Source organism: Pteropus vampyrus, unplaced genomic scaffold (genome assembly GCF_000151845.1).
Source record: "Pteropus vampyrus isolate Shadow unplaced genomic scaffold, Pvam_2.0 Scaffold204, whole genome shotgun sequence".
In the NCBI taxonomy this organism is placed as follows: domain Eukaryota; kingdom Metazoa; phylum Chordata; class Mammalia; order Chiroptera; family Pteropodidae; genus Pteropus; species Pteropus vampyrus.
This window is the reverse complement of record NW_011888985.1, coordinates 119,823-140,886: the sequence shown is the minus strand read 5'-3', so window position 1 is coordinate 140,886 and position 21,064 is coordinate 119,823. Positions and strand designations below refer to the sequence as shown.

Sequence of the window (21,064 nt, the reverse complement as noted above, 5' to 3'; positions counted from 1 at the left end):
CCTGCGTGCGCGTGCGCCGTGCATCTGGTCACACCCGTGGGGACCGGGCCGGCAGGGCTGAGGCCGTGCTGTCTGAGCAGACGGGCAGCGAGCTCACGTTTCGCACCCCGGCCTGGGCGTCTTGGAGCTGAGATGCCAGGCTGGGTATTTCGCTCTCCGGGTTGCATTGAGCACTCAAGGACACTTAGTGGCATCGGCACTGTTTCCAAACATGCTTCTGCTGTTTGCTTTCCCCGGACTAATTTTATGTGATGGCAAATTTGTCTAATGGCTGCATACGTTTGATGAAAATAACATTACAGTGAATGCATGGGCGACTGGAAGCCACTGGCTCCCGCTGCTTGCTCACTGGTTCCCATGCAGTGTTGACACATGTCCCCTCTCCCCAGTCACCGGTGGGTCCAGGGACACTCCTGCTCTCTCGTCCTTAGACCGGGAGGGACCTTCCTTCCTGACTCATGCCTGGGGCCAGTGCAGTGGCCTCACTGTCACTGTTCAGAGGACACATTTCTACAACAAATGGCCCCGGAGTGGGACTGTGACCCCCATCCCACCCTTTCGGAGGCAAAAGTAGCACCTGGCCATTTAAAGGCATCACAGGCACCCTGGCCTCCCTCCCTCCCTCTCGAGGTTACATTCTGTTACCGAGACGAAGCCCAAACTGGAGCGTTTGGTAGCGTGCGTTTGAAACATCTAGAGGATGTTACAGTTTAAAATAGAAATGATAACCAAGAAGCAAAACGTGGTTTATTCTTGACCAGGAGGGTGGGCAGCAGAACGGCCTCAGCGGGCACAGACATTCCGTTGTCACTTCCGTCCGCAGGACTGTGTGTGGCCAGGCGGCCAGATCTCGGGGAGAGACCCTGCCTCCCCACCGCGTACGCCCGTCAGCTCGGGCTGGATGCAGAGTCTTGCATTTCTGTGGCTCTTGCAGTATCTTTGGGTGAAGCGATTGTGTTTTTTCTTCGCTCCTGAGTTTTCCTGTCCCCCCCTCCAGTCCAGTCTTGCACTGGTTTCAAGAAGTCCAAATCAGTGGTTTTATTTTCAGAGTTCTAAATCTGGCCGTGCAGGCATGTGGAGTCTGGGCCTGAGGGTTTGGCGTGGGTTCCTGGCTGACGCTTTAAATATGCCACAGTCTTCTTGGAAGTCACTCCCGGTTTTTCTCTGATTAGGCTGCGAGCTGCCGGTCTCAGAGCACTCAGGTTAGTGTGCCAGAGCCCTGGGGGTTGTTTACTAGAAAATCCCACTCCTCCCTCCAGATTTTATTCCCTGGGCCAGGCAGGGCCCAGGGCTGTCCGCCTCTCTCTGAGGGACCTGGGCTCCGGGGACTGGATACCAGGACCTTCTCTCCCTTCACAGCACGTGCTGCTGGGCTCTGCTCCTGGCCACAGGGCTGTCTCGTGGGAAGGGTCAGTGTCTGTGCAGATGGACACCGTCCATCAGGGAGAGAAAGGGGGGCTTTTTCAGGGCTATATTTGCCAGTGATGTACTCTCAGAGGTGGGAATGTTGGCACATTGCCGTTGCAATAAGCAAAAGCAAGTTTAACACATCTCCAGAATCTGCTTACGACCTCGAGGATAATCGTTTGGGATGGGCCAGCATGCGGCGGGGGTCCGGGGAGTCCGGCTGGCTTTGATTGACCTCTTTCCCCTCCCTCCTCTGCCGCATAGCCCCGCTGGGCCTTACACACCCATGGTCACTCGTGGATGTGACCACAGCAAGGTCACATGTCCACAAGGACCGCACCTGTTTCTGGGGGTTCGCATCCTCAGAGACCTCAAGGGGAGAGAGCCAGGTGTCTTGCTCTGGGGCCCGCGGCTCCCTTCCCTCCCTCCCTCCCTCCCTCCCTCCCTCCCTTCCTTCCTTCCTTCCTTCCTTCCTTGTCCTCAGTGTGACCTCCCCGACCCTGCCTGCACCCACCCACTGCGATGCAGCACTGACCAGGCTTGGGCACAGTGGCCGATGATAGCCAGAGAACTTGGAGGCAAGGTGGAGATGCAGAATTAAGTTTCCTAGAAACAAGCTTGCAACATGCAGGAAACTTTTCAAAGAAAGCACCTCGAGATAGCTAGGTAGCCAGTTACCTAGCTGCAAGATTGAGTTACCAAAATCGTATCGCGTTCTTCAGAGGATGGAAATCGCTTAAACGGAGTAAGGTCAGACACCAAGCATGCACAGTGAGTCTGATTTTGACTGTCCATCCAAGGGGCTTTTGTAGAAGGCGTTTTATGTATCCAAAGCTGGAAACGGAGGGGACCTCCTGGCAGCACCCCATGGGGACCAGTTCCCATGTGCTCAGTGATCAGTAAGGGTAGGTGGGTGTAGACTCCTCCATGGAGGCACACCTCGCACCCCACACACTCCTCTGGCCCCTCTCCCACATCAGAACGTGGCACCCACCTTCCATCTGCCCCTCGGCCGGAGGACACCTGCCCTTCTCTTCCCGAATCTGGTCCCTTGGCTGTTCTGGGGGTACCACCTTCCCCCTCCCCCTCCCAGCTCCTCCCCTCCCTCCACCCCTTCCTTTCTCCCATCTGCTTTCCTTCTTCCATACCTAAGATCACTTGCTCAGCTGCCCTCCTGGCCTGGGCACTGCCCCCCTGCCTGCCTGTGTCCCCCAGCTGCTATGCTCCTCACTGTCCAGGTCCCAGCACTTAAATGCCAGCCCTCAGAGATGCCTTCCAGACTGTGCTGTTCCCCAGCCAGCCCCCCGCCCCGCTCGCTCTGCACCCGGACACCTGTGTGTCCTGCCAAGTGTCATTCACGGGCTGCTCTTACCAACCCATGGGGTTCGCAAGTGTGGGAGTCAGGTTGGCGCTGGTTGTGGATGATTCTTGGCGCCATGCCTGGCTCCAGAAGCCCCAGGTGAATGAATGAATGAATGAATGAGTGAACGAATTGGATGACTGCCATGGGCGGTGCTTTGGGGAGCTGGCAGGGTGCTGTGACCGGGAGTGTATGGCTGCCTGTGACCTGGGTCTGAGGAGGGTCGGATTCAGATGCCCACCAGGTCAGGCGTCCGGTTGGGGGCTCCATACCTGCTCTGAGCAGTTAGTTCCTGTGGGCAAGGCCGGTGTCGGGGGTCAGCTCCTCAGGGAGCAGGCTGTGGAAGGAGAGCAGCGAGCAGGACATCTCCTGAGGGACGTCCTGGGCTCCAACCTGTGGGGAGCCGAGCATGCCTCACCTGTGTGTGTGAATCCCATGCCTGTTACTTTACCTATTTCATGGACCTAGAAATTTCAGACCAGGTAAGACTCTCTGATGTTCATCATCTAAGGAATAAGAAGTATGGAAGTAATGGGGACCTTTTTCTTGTGTTTCCTCCCTACTTATGCTTTTCGACACTTAGACATTGAAGGTGGCCCGTAAAGCTTTGTGGTTTGCCACCTTGGTCACCATGTGGAGGAGTCATCTCTCAGCGCTGCTCCTGTCTGAGAAAGTAGCTTTATCGCTTTTCTTGGGACAAAAATAATGCACACCCATGTGAAGACTTAAAACGGGACTGAAACCGCTGTCTAAGTGACTCATAGCTGGCATGCAGCTGTGGCCCAGGCGGCAGGTTCCGTAACCCGTCTGTGCTCAGTGCATAATCTAACCCGGGACTTTTCCAGGTTTTGTCCAGGGCCTGGTATTTTGCGGGCATGGGGACCACACCCATGCACGCACAGCGTCACAGCAGCGTCTGTTCCATGTCACTTTGAGCAGATCAGGGCATAGGGTCGGGTGCCTGGGGGCGCTTTCCTGGGAGAGAGATCCCAGGCGGATTGTAAGTCAAGCAGACGGCACGGAGAGAGCGCGTGTGCGCGTAGGACCGTGGCAGCGCCGGCCCAGGGGACGATGGAGACAGCGGGGGAGTGATGGTCCTGCCCAGGGAGCTGCCTGAGGAGGGCAGCTCTCCCAGGTGCCACGTGGCACTGTCAGGCCGAGGTCCTCGCCCTTCTGCGTGGACGTCAGGATTGAGTCCCCTCTGTGCGGCCGCCGGAAGCTCTCATGCTGAGAACAGAAGGGGCTGAGCGGGGCGTGCGTGGGGGGTGTCAGGACTGGCGATGGGGTGACGGCTGCCGCCCTGACCAGTGCGGGGCGTCGTTTGCGTGCTTGTTTTGTTTTCCAGCTTTTAATTCATTGCTCATGACCTGTGCTAACCCTGAACGTCCGGGATGGCGGGGGGCGGGGGGTGACCCATGAGTCACGTGAGGACCTGGAATGCACAGTGGACATTTAAGTGTGACGGTGAGGTGGCCCTTCAGCCTCTGAGCTTTGCAGCCTGCACGGACGTGCTGTCTCTGGACATGAGACTGGAACCAAGCCCACGAGCACAGATATGGCCCGTGATTAGATCTGCTGGGCATTCCAAGCTAATGGACAGCGTTTACTGTAATCCTGTAATGCAGCCACAGAATTTAGTGGCATCGTGAAATATGCCCATTGCCTGTGCATGGGCTACAGACCTATTTGTGTGTGGGGGGTAATCATCTTGCTTTCAAGATGAGTCCTGCCCCCACCTTATAAACAGAAGTATCCCAATGTTTGTCTCCTTCGATTTGCCATTATCTATATTAAGTCAAGGACTGTTTTGGCCAAAGGCCATTGTGAGGCCATGTGAGGGACCCAGGGTCTTCGAAACCTCCCTCTGTGTCAGCCCAGGCTCGTTAAATTGGGCAAAGCTGGACTGCCCCACGCACCAGCTGGCCTGGGGTCTGTGTGGAAGGGTGAACGTAGGAGAGAGGATCCCCGGATCTGAGCGCCAGGGGGACCAGAAGTTGCAGATGAAAGGATTGGGGCTCCAAGAGGCTACACAACCAGCTCGCAGTTGCCTGGGTGTCGTGTGTAGGGCCTGGGTTCGGACCGGGCGTTCCCGCCCCCAGCTAGGGGAGCTGGTCCCTGCGTGTCCCGTGTTTCACGTCTTCAGCCCTCGTGAAGCATCTTCAGAAGGGAACCACGTGAGCACCCACCTACCCCGGGGCTCCCCGCAGTTTGGTGGCGTGATGGGCAGGCGATGGTGACGGATGCCTGTGCCGTTGGCCAAAAGTGACCTTGGGCCCAGACCACCGCTCCCTGCGTCGGTCATTTGGCTGAAATGAGGGAGAGTCAGTTCCGATTGCTCGTTCTGTAGTTGTCTGGATTCATTTTCCCCTGTTATGAACATTAATTGCACCATGAATTAAAAATATTACTGACTCTTTACAATTTCGCGTGGAATTGGACTGACAGAAATTCAGCTTACGAACTGTAAGTATCTAAGCTTTCTCTCCTGCTTAATTCAGTGTTTATTTTAATCAGGGGACGTTTTCTTGCCTGCTTCATTTTGTCTTAACTTCTACAAATAAAGTGGTTGTTGCCTATCGAAGCGTCTAAGCTGTAGGAATGACCTTTTAATATCTGTCTACTCAAACTTCAAAAAGAACAGCGGGCTGCCTTTCCGTCTCAGAATAATGGCTGTGAATTTAATGTGCCGATTTGTTTTTTCTGGCAATTTCTGATTCATACCTTTTCATAAACTGTCCTTATTTCAATATTTTCATTTTCCAGGATTCTGCAGTTTGATGTTTTAAGGAATCCTTAAGGTCTGTTTACAATTTTAAATCTTATAAAATGTAGGGTTCTGACTTTGGTCTGAGATGATGACATCCTTCTGCTTCTTAGAAGTGCCAGAGGCCACTGGCAGGAGACTGCGTGACCTTGGTCCTGACGAGCGGCTTTTTAATGGCGGGGCCACGACTCGGCCGTGCGTTCCTAGGGCCGTTGTCTCGAGGGCCCTTCCATATAGCAGCCCGGTGTGGAAAGCGACATTGCTGCTTCATGACCGTTAATCACACCAGCCATAGTTTTAAAGTTTGTGTCATCCCCCTACTGTATCGAAGCTCGTTGCCCAGGGCTCAGCCCTAAGTCCCCACGAAGTACAGGCTGACCGGCTGCTCTGGGTGACGTCCCCACGGTCTCTCACAGGCTCCCGTGGGCCGCGTGAGGGGCACAAAGGAGCATGAGCGGGGTGTCTGGACCTCTGTGGGCATCGGGCAAGCCCTTCCTCGTGCGGGAAGGAGGAAGCAGAGGACTCTGGCCCGGTGAGGCTTGCAGAGTGTCCTCCTCGTCCCGGTCTTTCCCCACCTGGTTGTCAGGTGTTGACAGCCAGGATATGGGCACAAAGCACAGGCCGCGTCTGGCTGGTAGGGGCCAGGGCTGAGGGGGGCCTCTGTCGTTGGGTGGGGGTGTGTCGCCGTACGTGGAAAGCTGAGATAAAATAAGGACGTTTCAGCGGCCGTGGTTTAACGGGAAATTGGGGTGGACTTCCCGTGCCGTCGCCTCCCCCAGCACAGACTCGGGGCCACGGGGGGCCAGTCCACCCAGCGCTCCCGTGTGGGCACGCGCTGCCTTCCATGGTGGTTTTTCATTGATATTTTGGGATCGCGAACGCTTTCAACTAAAAATAAGCGCCCCTTGGCTTTTTTTGTGGCTAAAAAGAATTTTTAGAAAAATGCTTGTGAAATTTAAGGTTTCAGATAAACGTCTCCGTCCTCCAGGCCACCATGTCGTTTTTACCACCTCACCTACGATTTCGCCCCCTCGTGTGAAGTTCCTTGAGGTTCGTCTGGAACCTGCGTTTGTGGTCACCGGGGCCAGACGCGGTTGAGGAGGAAGGCGAGGCCGGGCCGTCTGTCCGTCCGTGGCCACGTGCTGTGCTTCCGGTCGCTCATCTGGAAGGAGAGCTAAGGAGTCTGCAGCTCTGGTGGGGGTGCCCCCCGAGCCGAAGGGTGTCAGGCTGAAGGCGCCGAAGCGGCGGTGTGGGGGCCCCGTCTAGTGAGGGGCGCTGGGGGCCCCGCGACGGCTCTGAGACCCTGAGGGAGGAGGACCAGGCCGGCCGTGGACTCGGAGCCTGAGCGGAGCCGGGCCACCCTCCCTGGTCCTTAGATGCCGGCGCTCACAGGCCGTGAGGGGCGGAGTAGGTCGTGGGGCGCCAGCGTGTCGGTTCCCGCGGCCGAGGCCTCTCGTTTCTCAGAGCCGCCCTGTCTTGCTTGCTCTGTGCCTTCGATCCTGTCGTTTTTTGCTGAGATGGAAGGCGTGGAGGCATTTTCAGGCTTATTCGAGAGCTCTGCAGAATGTTCAGTGTGTGTTAATAATCAGTGACTCCACGTGGATGCTCTTTTCAGTGCTCCAGGGTGAGCCATGTGAAATTGCTGCCGTTTGATGACTTTTGACCTACAAAATGGCGATGCCACGTGATTCAGTGTAACAGGAATCGGGCCGGAATTGAAAATAACCGACGGCCCTTTTCAGAGGTTTTACTCCCTTTAATGGGCTTCTTTGAACCACGAGAGCTCACTGCTGTGGTTTGATTACTTAGTCCGGGCTTTTCCGGCCATGTGTTATTTCAGGCTCATCTGGGCCTGTTGTCACCTGTGGCTCCAGTGCAGGCAGTGAACTCAGGTAGCGTGTGTCCACCGCAGTGGCCGCAGCACTCAGGAAATGGGGTTCTGGAAGCCTTGCTCTTGCTCACAGCCCTAAAGACAGTAGGGGGGCTCCCACTCGGGGTATCTGGGCCTTTGCCGGGTGAGGGGCTACGTCATCTTTTGAGTAGGAGGGAAATGCAGGTACCAGCGCAGAAGCTGAGTGTCAGAGAGACTCTGAAAGTTGCCGAGGTCACGGTCAGCTCACGACTCCAGGCTCCCGGATCCCAGGCAGCGAGCTCCCTCTGCCTCTGGGTCTCTCTCTGCCGTGGGGCCCTGGACGTCGGGCCCGGTGGGAGAAGCAGGGCCCCCATCCATCACCCATCTGAATTCCTGGTGTTGAAATTTTACATTTGCAACATCTGCTTAGCAAATTTTGAAACGCCGAAGGAGAGTGAAGAAATCCCACCGAGAGCTAGTTAGAAACGCAGAGCCTGGGCTTCTGCCAGGAGGAGTCTGGGCTCATGCGCCCCCATCACCAGTTTTGGCAAGTGTCCCAGGTGAGTCTGGGGCAAGGCGCGGCTGGGGACACACTCGAGCACAGCAGGTCCAGGGGGCGGGGTCAAAACCTGCCGTGGCCGGCGGGACTTCCGAGTGACTCGCCCTCTCCCGCCGCACCGTGCGGTGGGGACAGTGAGGGCCGGACACAGTGCGTGCTCAGGGGTGATCGTCAGTGTCACAGGTTCCATCGTAAAACTCAGACGGAAAGTAATACCCTTTTCTCTGCCTGCTTCATTCCACGTGGACAGGGCTGCCACTTCTCGTAGACCGTGGCAAAGTCCCATGTGATGTGGGTAGTGTTACGTCTAGGGTTTTTGCCCCCTTAATTATGGAAATCATTGGTCTTCAAATCAGACACATCACATCCTTTGCCTGTATTGCAAGGATGTTTGATTGCATCTTGTAAAGAAGACTTGTGCTTTTACTCATGATTTCTATGCTCCTGAAAAGCCTTTTACAGCCGTTTGGGGAGAAGGGATGAGTGTTTCTGGCGGGAGTCAGGGCAGGAGACCCAGGAGAAAATAAAACATGCCCTTCTTTGTTATGGTTTCGTTACCCCCCTTCTAGATCATGCCAATACAGTCGTCCTTAATACCTCATTAGCTTAGCTGAAATGTCGTTACGCTGGTGGACGCCTCTGTCTGTCTCTACATAATGCTCGTTTTTAACGAGATGTGAGCAAGAAGGGAGTCGCGGTGGCTTCGATGCCTTTCTGAACGTCGCAGTCTAACTGGTCCAGGCTCCGTGGAGGTGGGGGGTGACGCAGGGGTGATTTCACTGGCGGACCTTAACCCTGGCATCGCCAGTTACCCCTGGGGCCAAAGGTCAGTGTGGGCTGGGGCCAGCTTCGTGCTCTCCAGCTGAACGGGCTCCGAGGTAGTGGAGGAAAAGACCGAGGGACGGGTTGAAATTTTTTGGGCTCCTTCGCAAAATCCTGCCGGTTTCGTGACTTGAACTTCCGGCTTCTGATGCTTCGGGTAAAGAGAGTGGAAGAGTCGGTGCTGTGATGATTCAAAATAATACAGCGGCACAGAGGGGAACAGGGGGCCTTGCCGTCTGACGTGGAATCGCTCAGATTTTGTCTGCTTGCGGCCGTTTGTTCACCCGCGTTCCTACTGCATAGGAATTGGGCGATGAACCATGGTCCCTGCTGGCAACAGTTGCTCATTCAGCAGCTGGCCGTCAGGCGCGTGCCCCGCCCACCCCACGGGGATTTTCAGAAAGGAACATGCCCCACGTTCAGCGTGGCGTGTGCCTGTTTCGTGTGTAGTGGAGAGATGGCCTTACAACTCGTGGTTAAGTTTGTGGTTCTGCACATGACTGTTTCTGAAAACGGACCTAGAGTGGAGTCCCCCAGTGTTAGTAGCAAGTGGAGAGTGAAGGGAGTTTATAGGGTGAATTTTCAGGAAGTCGGGGAATGGGAACTCAAACCATTATCCCGGGAGTAAACACGCAGACACACAGCTGGCCGGCTTTGTTTCTAGTTTTGTTTGCTCGTTCGTTTCTGCAGCCCACCGCCCACGGCAGTCTCAGCTCTGTGTTCCCCTCGTCTGTCAGCGTCAGTGGCTGATTCTGTTCCTTGGGGTGCAGAGTCTGGTCCCCATCACCGGGAGGTGGCCGGTGTGGGGCTGGAGGTGGCCCTGGGAGGGGTGTTCAGAAAAGCCGCCTGTATTCTGGGAGAGGAGCTTTTCTCTGAAAGAAGCCAGGAGTCCTTCGTAGCTGGGTGTCTTTTGGAAGGACGAGAAAGGACCTGGAGATGTCTGGGGGCAGGCACTTGAGACCTTCCCTGTGACTGTCAAGGGCTCCGGCCTACGTGTCCTCTGGAAGGGGCCAGGTTGTTTCGGAGACAGCCGAGTCGCAACTGTGCTGTGACTCGAAGGTGCAGTCAGAGGGGGCCCGGGGGGCCGGGCAGCATCCGCGCCCAGGTCCAGGCCCCTGTGGCTGACACATGGATAGCGGCTCTTGGTTACATTTCCGGGCTGTCTGAGCCCATCTCTTGGGGGGCTGCCTTGCCCACGCCCTGCGACCAGCAGCCCCAGCCCGGGGCGGCCCTGCTGCTGAACGGGAAGGAGCTGTTTGGGGCAGGTGCACGCACATCTCTGAGGCTGTAGAAGAGGCGTGTGTGGGAAACCGCAGCGTGGGGGGGTGGGGTCTCCCTGGAGAGGGAGGTCTGGGAGCGGTGTAGGGCTGCTGCTTCCAGTGTTTGTCTGTCTTCCTGCTTCAAAGGCAGCGCATGCTCACAACTCCCAAAGTCACGCCCGCCACTCAGACATAAGCACAGGAGTTTATGGGGCATCGAGTGGCCGCAGCACGTGGGCCCCAGCAGCTGGCTCGTCACTTCCTCCTCACGCGGCAGTGCCAGCCACTGGCCGAAAGCCTAGACTGCTGTCCACGTAGGTGGGGTGCGTGTAAATGTGGATATTGCCCAGTAACCCGTTAGGCAAGCGTGTTGGAGACCAGCAGGGGGTGAAACATTGTGTCTTCCCCAACTTGGAACAACAGAAGCCTGCAGTCGTCACACGCATCACTGCAGGCCGAGGTCCTGGCGGGCTCAGCGCCCACTCATCTACGCTGAATTGTCTATTTGAAAAGACCAGTGAAAGTTGATGGTAATAAAACACAGATAAGCTGAGGCCAGCGAGGTGCTGAAGACGCCGTGAATTGACCCAGATCTTTTGAATTAATTTCGTAGCAGTGAAATTGTTGCCGGCGCCCGTTGCCCGAACCCCGAGCACCTGCCCGTCTGAGTGTTTGTGGCTCCGGCGGCCACTTCGCCGGGCGTCACAGCCGCGTGTTCACGTGGTTGCGGTGTGTTTCCACGCGCTGAGCTTTGTTGGGCTTTTCGTCAGACCAGGGTTCACTTCCGAGGGGTGTCTGCTGGTCCTCATCTCGTCATTTAGAATTCCCTTTCTCAAGATCTGAAACAGCGCGCCGCGAATGTGAGCAGGCCCTTACCGGGGCGACCGGGGGGTTCGGCGCGTTCCTGCAACGGCACGTGCTCTGGTCATCAGCTCGATAGCTAGGGCGAAGAGTTTCCGTTGAATTGAAATGAGGCCCATCTTCCCGGACTTAGGATTCCAGCTGGGGCAAGGAACCTACACGCGTGTGTGCGCACACACTGACACGCGCGCGCACGCGCACACACACGCACTCTCAGGCAGGGTCACCCGCAGCGTGTTTTTTCTCGTGTGGTGGCACGGTGAACATGGCATGAAACAGAGCAGCCAGCCTGGCCCGGCCCCCGGCCCGCTGACCCTGCAGTGAGCTCCAGGTCCGGCGGCGCCTCGTCCGTCTCTGTGACCCCATTCAGCGTCGAGTCCAGCCCACAGAGGGTCCCGACAGAGGAGTAGGGTAAAGGAGTATTCTGGGACGCGAGGCTTCTGCTCATCTGTTGTTCTTCATTTTGCCTTGTCTGGGGCAGCATTCCCTTCCGACCAGGCAGAGATGGGGGCGATGAAAGTTTTTAAAATGAATGACTTCTATTGGGAGACAGGTTTTTTTTTTTTTTTTTTTGGTCAATTACGTCAGGCATTTATTTTATTAACCTTGTTGCCACAGAGCAAATGCATTCTGCTTCAGTAGCGAAGTGTTTGCAAGCGGGAAGGTGCCACACAGCGTGCCGGTGTTGGTCTGCTCACGCGTCTGGGTTTAATGGAGTCCCGCTTGACGGTGAACCGTTAGCATTCGTGATAAACAGAATCTTTTGGTGGTGTGCGTTTGAAAATCGGCGTCGCCTTAATAAATCGAGCTCATTTTAATGCCCACTTTACCTTTTTAGATTTACTGCTAAAGTTCATATTAAAAACTATATCCTTTGATTTTTTATGTGCCGGATCGTTTAAAATTTGAAAGGCGCCGGAAGGTAGCAATGAGAAGAAAGTCTCCTCGTGACCCTCGACCCCAAGCCACCCGGTTCCCCAGTCCTCAGCTGGCAGCTGTTTCTAATGCTGCTTGAAGTGTTCTCAGCCTGGACAAGCACATGCGTGTATTTTATACACATGCACACACGTACGTGCACACACACACACCTGTCGCTGTCACCTAGGAATAGTTGCACTTGGTTTGTTGAGGCTTCAAGCGTTTTGTTTTTGATTCTGTTTTTTTTCCTGTCTGCTTAGGCTCCCATCACATGACCGTGTAACCAGCGTTGAGTGTGTCACACGCGCAGCCACAGGGCGGCCTCCGGGACGTCTTGGTGCCTGCAGTGCACGTTGCGGGAGAATGGGGTGGTCACTGTCATCTTCTGTCCCCCGCAGGCCGTCGGGGTCACCCCGCAGGTTCTTTGAGCCACGATCTCGTGTTCTCGAGAGAGCGGTCAGTGACAGAGCTTAGCGTTTCGCAGCTTCATTAGTGGTGCTGGTCACTGGTAACCGTGTTGATGACCGTCTGCCGAGCCCTGCGGGGTCAGGGCCCCGGCCGGCGCCATCCGCGTGGGTCTGTTTGCGGGGGATGTACCTGTGGCAGGTTCGGGTGATGCTTGGCTGGCCAGCGAGTGGGTGTTCACGTGCACAGCTTCACATGCGCCCCAGGATCTGCCCCCCCCCCCACATGCTCGCCACTTTCACAAGCGTCTCCTTCTGAGCTCCCGCAGGGGCTCTGTCTCTTTGCTCTGCCAGCCGTCCAGGCTTTCGGCTCCCCAAAGTCCAGCACGTGATGCCGAGCGTGATCCCCACCTTCCGCAGCTGCAGAGGCCGCTGGTCGTCTCCTCACCTGCTGCCCCCCCTTCCTCCCGCCCCCGAGTCTCCCTCTGCCGGGCTGTCTCACCTGAGGGTCAGTGGACCTCAGCTCGTCTTTGCAGAGCCCGTGGTCGTGGCCACCCACCCCGGACTGCGTTCACCTCGGTCCCCCTGCTCCAACTGCGTTTCTCCGTGGCGACCCCCAGCAGAACTCGTGGCTCTGCCTCTGGCTGCCGTTCCCTTGTCCACTTGGTTCGAATATCCTTTGTCTCTTTGAAACTGATGGCATTTCTTGACTTTCAGGCACCTTGTGAGTCACTTTACCTCCTTGTGGACATAACGTGGAGTGACGGAGTTTCTGAATTCTGAACACGTAGAAGGGACCCCACTTGGGAGGAGGGGCATTTGCCGCCAGCTTGGTGGTGGCTGCGGCAGCTGCCACGCCCTGTCCTTGAGCACACGGTGTGGGTGGCATTGTGGGGTCTCATGCCGAGAAGTGGCACGTGGGGCTGGGGCCGTCGGGTCATTGGGTCGTTTGTGTCGAGGGGGTCTGCGTCGACCTGCACACATGGGGGTGAGGCAGAGACGGCCGGCCGGGGGCGGGGAGGCCAGGCCACCTGTGTGTGCAGAGCCAGGTGGGGGCTGGGCTCAGCAGCGGACCCCACAGTGGCTGGGGCCCCCCGTCTTTCTGACATCCCGAAGTGACCTGACTGGATCTTCAGTGTCTGACACGTGTGTAAGGAACGAAACCCCAGCATGGGGTGCTCTGAACCCTAAGATGTTTCAACTTTCTGCATCCAGTCGTCACCTGCCTGACTGCAGACAGGCGACTATTTCAGTGAAAAATCAAAAGACCAAGAGTCGAGTGGCCACCGGGTCAGTTCCGGGGAGCCAGGAGCCTCCTGAATCTCCCCACCTGCAAACGTGCAGAGTCGGCAGGGTCCCAGCGCCTGCCCCACGCCCCCCCCCCACCCACCCACACACACACCTGTCGGGCTGGGTGGAGCCTGCGAGACGGGGAGAAATCAAAGTCATGGGGCCCGTTTTGCGTCATCGGGCGGCATGTGCCTTATGGTTTGGGGACAGAATGCAGACTGGGAGTCGGGGCCGCCGTGCGCACTCAGCGCCGTCTGCAGTGTCCTGGTGGAAAATGGCACAGCGGGGGCGTTTCGACCGTGCATCTAACTTCTTCCCTTCCTGCTTTACAGATGCCTTTGTGAACAGCCAGGAGTGGACGCTGAGTCGGTCTGTCCCTGAGCTCAAAGTGGTGAGTGCTTTTGTCAGCCGTCTTTCCTCTCCTGTGGAAACAGGGCGGGGGCGGGGGGTGTTCCGTGACAGTTGGGTGACCTGTGAACACACCCAGGCCCACGTCCCATGGGGCCTGCTCGTCCCTGGGGCCCAGAGGCGGAGCCTGCCTCTGGGTGAATCCCTGGATGGGACGGGCGTAGCTGGCAGTTTGGGGTTGGTGCCCAGAGTGTGTCTGGGACGGTCACAATGATGGCCAGCCAGCGTGGCCTGGTGTGCACAGGGCAGATCCCCGCATCGTGTGTGTGTGTGTGTGTGTGTGTGTCTGTGTGTCTGTGTGTCTGTGTGTCTGTGTCTGATTGACTGTGTGTCTCCTCTCTCTCTCACACACTCGCACATAGCCGTGGCTTGCTTTATCCTCTGCGGGATGTCACAGAAGCTTTCTGTAATGTGCCTTCCAACTTTGGAATCCATCATTCAAAACCGTGACTGTTTTTACTGCATTACAGAGTCATGGCATACAATTAAGAGAAGAATTTCGTTTTCATTATAAACTCTAGGATTGCTTCGATGAGATTATGTGAAGCTTAAGACTGGCTCATGACAAGTGGCTTGGGCCACTCCACCTCGGAGCCCCAGCCTTGCTGTGTGCCCCGCAGGCGGGGGAAGGGGCAAAGGCGAATTCTCAGTCGCTGTGTTCTCCGTTAAGGAATAAGTGGCATTTGGGGGCTGTGTCTGTGAGTGTGTGTTGGTGTGCGTGTGCATCCGTGTGGATTGTACGTATGTGTGCGTGTATGTGTAGATATGTGGTTAAACTCCTAAGTCCTGGGCTCCGTATGAGCAGACGAGCTGCCCCATCCCGTGCACCGTGGGGAAGCTGGCTGCGGCCTGGGCCTGCTCGGCCACGTCCGTCAGTAGCTGCACTGTGTGCGGTGACCTCAGGGCCCTAGGATTCCTTCTTCCTGCTGGCCGGACATGGGGCAGGGGACAGGACCTCGGTTCCTCATTTCTGAGGTGAGATCGCATAGCAAGGAACGTCCAGGTTGCGAAGCGTGTGTGTGACTTGTGTGAGTGATGCCTTTTGGCACCAGGAACAGGATGCCTTTCTTTTAAACAAGGACGCCCGTGGGAGGGCTCCCCGAAGTTGGGAGGTGTGGTGGCGGCACACTCCCGTCCTGCCACGTCTGCCGCGCCTGTCCCGCCGCCGTCGCTGGGGCCCATCTCCTGCCCCTCGTCCTGCCCCCCGGCGCTCAGCCTTCTGGGGCAGCTGTCCCCACGGTTCTTTTCTCGTGAGAGGCAGAGCATCTGCCAGTCCCAGGGCCCATGTCACAGCCCGGCTCCTGCAGGACTAACCTCGAAACAGCCGCCTCTTGGTGCCTTCTGTGTCCTGTAAGCCCCGTACCTTGCATGGTGTGACCCCCGTGGGACACCCTCAGGAACTACCTGTCAGACAAATGCTGCGGAGACGGCTTCGTTGCCACTGGGAGGTGTTCAGAAAGATGGACCAGCGAGTCCCGTACGCCCTCGCGAGGCCCCAGTGCCGTGTGGGTCTGCGATCGGTGGAAGTCCCAGGAACGGTGTTTTGATGATGACGGGGACGATGGCCACACGTGCACTCTGGGCGGGGCATGTCGTAAGCGATGTCACAGTCCTGACGAAACGCCTGACAGCCGGGCACGTTATTGTCTGCCCTCCACAGATGAGGAAACCGAGCCTTGAGATGTCGAGATGGTGCCCGCGGGCCCAGGTCGCAGGGCAGAGCTGGGGTTTGAGCCCGGGGCGCGGGCTTATGTGTCAGCACCAGTGGACACGGTCTCTGCCTTTGCTGTCCGGCATGGTGGCCACCGGCCCTGTGTGACTGTGGAGCACTCGAAGCGGGTGGCTAGCGCGACTGAGGGGCTGAATTCTATGATTTTATCTGCGTAATCAATTTAAGTTGGAACGGCCACCCCTTACAGAGCGACAGGCTGACCGTGCGTGCTGAGCGTCGGCCCCTCCGGTGTGGGCCTGGGCCGGGTAGGCGAGGCGTCGGGCTGCTGCTGGAGCCACACGCCCGCGCCAGCCCTGGTCGCTCACCCAGAGGCTTGTCCCCTGCTGGCGTTTCGTGCAGCTGCCTGAAATGAGGCCTGGGCTACAGCGGCGACTGTGCTAAGGGCAGCGTGGACTCTGCACCCCGAGGTGTGAGTTTGCTTGAATCAGCTGAAGGGGCTGCTCCCCCTGTGGCCGAGGAAGCGTGAGCGATTCTGCAGGCATTTGCGGGACGTTCTCTGCGTCCTGTCCCCTGGCCTGTGACCTTCACGGCCGGCGCTGCTGTGGTCAGGGCGTCCCCCAGGTGCGGAGGCAGCGGGCAGCCCATTGTCACGGACGTCTCGGCCGACCCCTCATGCTGTGGAGCTGGCGGCGTCTGCAGAAGGTGCTCCCTGTTCTGCGGCAGCCTCTGGGTGTCCACAGGGCTACAGTCATCTCCTGTCCCCGTCCCCTGCCCCCGTCCACCGCCCCCACCGTGGGTGGCCCCTTAGGTCCGTGCCTTCGGAGCCCTGACTTTTTCACAAACACAACAGCGAGCCCCCAGTAGGCTCTCTGTAATACTTCGCGATAAATCTTCCGGAATCTGTCAAGAGGAAAAAAATCTCAATGTTGGCTTTCTTCTCAAGAGGGGTAGTGCCATGCCCTGCGTATCCCGAAGCGGTGTTAACGGCTAGATGAGCCGTGACCCATCGCTTTGTCCCACTGGATCCGCACGCCGGTCACTGCCACGGTGCCAACAGCACTCACTCGCCTGATCCTTTTATCTGGGCAGCAAGAGCGAGGACACCTTAGACCACCGGCCGGTGGAGGAGGGTGTCCGTCAGCTGCTTGTCACATCCCGTGTGTGCGTTTCCATTGAATTCACAACCGGGATTTCCACTGAACGCCTCCACGTCCTGGGCAGCAAGCCACGTGTTTGGCAGCTGAGCGGCGAGGCGTGGGGACCTAGGAAAGTCAGTGTAAGAAGAGGGGGTTCCCTCTCTCCTGTTAGACGTGGCGATGCTGCTGCGGGGTCCCAGGCGTTCCTGGCCCTGTCCGGGGGACCACGCGTCGCCCCCGAAAATACGCGGCTCTGGAATTTTCAGCACGCCACCTCCCATTACCTCGTTTCTCCCTGCAAAGCCGGTGGATGCAGACTGAGCTCACCTGCTTCCCTCTGCTGCTCGTTCCCGGTAGCCGGTCATCGGTCCCTGTGGAGTTTCTCACTTGAAGAATGTTTTTGTTGGTGATTTTGCATCCTCTGCCCGGTCGGCTGTTAGTTTCTGCCAGCGTTTCAAGTTAAGATTGTGCCCGTGGAGTGTGACTGCAGGAAGGTCAGCGAGCGGGCCCTTCAGACCCAGTAGATCACCTTCCCGCTCCGCCCCAGGACCGGTGGACGTGGCCCTCGTAAGGGGCGAGCCGGGTCTTCGCACAGCGCCGGCACGCGAGACGGAAGGGTGCGCCATGCGCAGAAAGCCCAGGCCGAACGGTGTTTGCTTTTGAGCATGTTCCCTCCTCAGGAAAGAGAGTAGCTCTAATCTTAATTAAAAATTTCATTCTGCGGCATACTGTTTTGGATGATTTTCGCAGCTGACAAACAGCAGGTACCCTTGAGCAAAAAAAATAATTAACAGGTAGAAATTCTCGGCTTGTGGAGGCCCCAGGAGGAATGAAAACAAGACGTGAGTCAAATCGGGAAGGGAAACCACCTTGTTTGGGATCTGTCCACACCGCCTGGCTTTGAGCCGTAGTAGTGAAGCAGTTCATTTGTACTCAGTCACATTAGCGTCATTCATTCGCTCACTCATTCATTCACTTAGTTGACCAGTGTTGCTGAGACCGCCCCAGCCCCCACCCCCCGTGGATAGCTGCAGTGCCGGGACACTCAGACCCGCGACAGGTGGCACACGGCCCCTGCCCTGGAGAGTCAGGCCGGCACAGCGACGTCGGTACAGTGGGGAGGCCACGAGACAGCGCTGTGGGCCGGGCACGGAGCAGCTTTGAGGTGAGGTGGCGTCTGACTAGTGAGTAGGAAGAATGCTTCAGGTAGTGACCGATGTGGAAAGATCCAGAAGCCTGGAGACAGTAGCCTATGAGGGCAGGACGGGTTATGGGATAGAAAAAGGTAAATTTTTAACTTAATTTTCAGTCTCAGGCCATATTTGTTCTATGTTCCAGTGACTGGCATTATCACCGTCCATTCCTCCCAGCAGCCAACCTTCTTTCCTTCAGTGTGCCCTGCCTTCTACAGCCCCACACCCCCGTTTGCCAGGCACTTGGGGTTCAGAGTTGGTGTCGTGGCTGGTCACGGGGGGCACGGTCTTCAGGGACCTCAGCGTGGTGGAGCCACGGACGTCACCACAGTCAGCACGGGCCTGTGCGTGTGCGCGGGAGAAGCTGGGGAGCCACCCCCGAGGGAGGGGTGCCAGGGCGACAAGGCAACAGGGCGGGCGGCCTCCTGCTGGGCCCGCGAGTCCACAGACCCGTCGTGTGCGAGGGTTTGGAGGGGCCCCCTTTGTCACTGTCCCTGGAGCACTTGGGCTTGGCCTGTGGCCACGGGAGTGATCCCAGGATGTGATCACCGAGGCCACATTAAAGGGTCCCCCTGGTGTTCTTGGAGTGAGGAGGGAGGGGTGCACAGGCGGGCAGACCTGTGGGCTGCCCCACGATCCGGCAGGCAGCACAGGCCGCCCCACGCTCGTGCAGGGCTCCCCGGCTTCCGAGCAGGGTGGGCGGGTGGGCTCAGGGCTGGCTCCCAGGGGTCTGGGGTGAGGGCCTGGGTGGGGCTGTGCTCACAAGGCTGAGATGCAGCTTGGGGGCAAAGGGCAGGCACTGGCCGTGCTGAGCACCTGCATGGTGGTGTGCAATGCGCCGGGGTCTAGGGTGGCGGCGGAATCGGTAGCTTACCGAGAGGCGGCAGGTATAGCCAGGTTCACCTGGGGCGTTGGAGTTGGGGTGCAGGGGAAGCATCGAGGGGGACCTGTGAGGTCGGGGAAGGAGCCACGTGGGCCGAGAGGGGATTTGGGAGGAAGTCCAGGGCGGAAGGTGTGAAGACGGAGACCTCAGTCTGCAGCTTCTGGTGATGGGGCCGGGTCAGGAGCAAGGGAAAGGCGAGGGGGTGTAGAGGTGGCAGCCGTCGGGGACCTCACGGCGGTGTCCTTGTTGGGACAGGGAGCAGGTGTGGCCTTGAGGCCTGGCACTGGTGCACGGGGCGGGGACCCCCGAAGGAGGGACCTGCGTGCAGGGGCGGCCTCTCGTTTTCTGTTCCTTAAATTATCGACCAGGCCCTGGGCAGTGCAGAGGGGACGTTCCGGTGGGGGTGGGAAAGGTGGAAATCCAGGAATCCTTCTCGGAGAGGGTGGAGGGACAGTGAGACCCTGCACACACGCGGAGGGGTGGCTTCCCGGGGGACCGGCACCCCGAGTGCGGGTCCCCAGCCGCGGGGCCGGCAGCCCATCATGGAAGGCACCACTGCCCACGTCACCCTCGCCCCGCTCGGCCCCCTCTCGTCGGCTGAGGCAGTGCCCCGCACGTCACCTGACTTGACGGCCGTTTTAAACCTGGTACGAGCACCTTTGCCGCCACGCCCGTGGGCCCCGGCCCTGCCCGCTTCCTCAGCCCTGCAGCGTGGCCCCGTGTTCCGAGAAGCGGGCTCGCCCTCCCCCTCCAGCTGGTACAAGCCTTGTCCCTGTGGTCCCCCCACGCCCACGGCTCTGTCCCGGGGTGGCCCTAACCCGGCTCCATACTCCTGCCCCCACGTCCTGATGGAATGCACCAGAATATCCACCTTGTCACATGTCCCGCTGCTGTCATCATGCCCTGCGTAACAGTGGGCCTTGTTCAGATGCGGACGGATCGCCATACACGAGGGGCTGACCCCCGCCCCCCGAGGTGCTGGAGGGATGCCGCAGCCGTGCGTGAGGGCGCAGGGCGTGCCCGTGGCGCCGTCGAGGCTGCCGAGAGGGGCAGGTGGCCGTGAGGGGCCGGCGTCGCTTTTTCTCCAGCAGGAGGATTCGATGAGCCCGTTGGACCTTCCGGCCGGCGCGAGCTTGTGATCGTGTTCAGGCTCACTGCGTCCGCGCGTGGGCGAGCAGACCGATGTCACAGACCTAATGACTGTCCCTTGCTTCGTTTCAGGGAATCGTGGGCAACTTGGCCAGCGGCAAGTCCGCCCTGGTGCACCGGTACCTGACCGGCACGTACGTCCAGGAGGAGTCGCCCGAAGGTATGCTGTGCGGCAGGCAGGCCCAAGCTTTCGTTTTTACAATTCTCCTGTAGCCTGTACTCAGTCGTTACTTCGATGTGTCACGTGTGAAGACAGTAATAAAATACCGGGCAGTAGAAATTCTCGGGTATGTTGTTTCTTCTGTCGTATCGTAGCTGACCGGCGAGGGTCCCTGTGGCCCTTGGCGCAGGAGCACAGCCACGAAGTGCTGTCGAATTTATTTCTTCCCTGGTAGTTCTGTCCTTTCGGATGTTAACGCAGTGTTTCCCCTTTAAATACTGCTCGGACGTTTCTCCGATGCAGATTTCGAGTTCGTCCGTAAGTCATTATGTCCTGCGACTTAGTCACAGGTACGAGCCGTCAGGTTACCACCCCGAGTGCTTGAGTGCGTTTCTCCCCTTATATTGTATCGTAAACGTTAAGTGATTCTCTCGCGAGAGAAGACACTTCGTCTGCCGTAAGGCTTTTGCTTCCTCAGTTAACATTCCCATATTTTATTTTTTTGCTTTAAATAAAATTCTAGTAACGACAGGAACCCATTCAGCCCCCGTGCCCCCCTAATCCGGGACTAGTGCTCAGGCAGGTTTTCTAAGTTATATTTTCTCTCCGTGTAACCTTGTAAAAATCCGACTCTGAGACACTGAATTTCTGGTTCCTTCTTTTTCTTACTGGCTGTTCCATTCTTTGCAGATATGGACGCAGGTAACTATACGTTGTCTCCACGGCGGCGCAGAGGCCGGGCTTTGTACTGTAGCGTCCCCCCCCCCCCCGCCCCCCGTTCTGTGTGCCATCCTATTGCGTTTCATTTGCTTTTTATTTTTTATTTTTTTTCAGAGTTAAACATTCCACCCTGTTTCGTCCCTTAGTCGTGTTTTTAGCAGTAGTCCCGAGTAGCTTCACGTGTCTCCTGTAACACCTGTGCTAGTGCTTTAACTTGTGTCCTGGACACTGTGGAACCGTTCAGAAA

The 21,064-nt window shown here is 57.6% G+C and overlaps 1 protein-coding gene across 6 annotated transcripts in view; it reads left to right on the top strand.

Annotated features, from left to right (window-relative positions):
• Positions 1–21,064, top strand: part of LOC105300245 (arf-GAP with GTPase, ANK repeat and PH domain-containing protein 1-like) — a 180,222-nt gene that overhangs the window by 46,546 nt on the left and 112,612 nt on the right. For all 6 annotated transcript variants that reach the window (XM_023537941.1, XM_023537942.1, XM_011372356.2 and 3 more), the window contains exons 2-3: positions 13,829–13,887; positions 20,010–20,097. In XM_023537941.1, the coding sequence (XP_023393709.1) occupies positions 13,829–13,887; positions 20,010–20,097 (147 nt within the window). The remainder of the gene's footprint in view (positions 1–13,828; positions 13,888–20,009; positions 20,098–21,064) is intronic.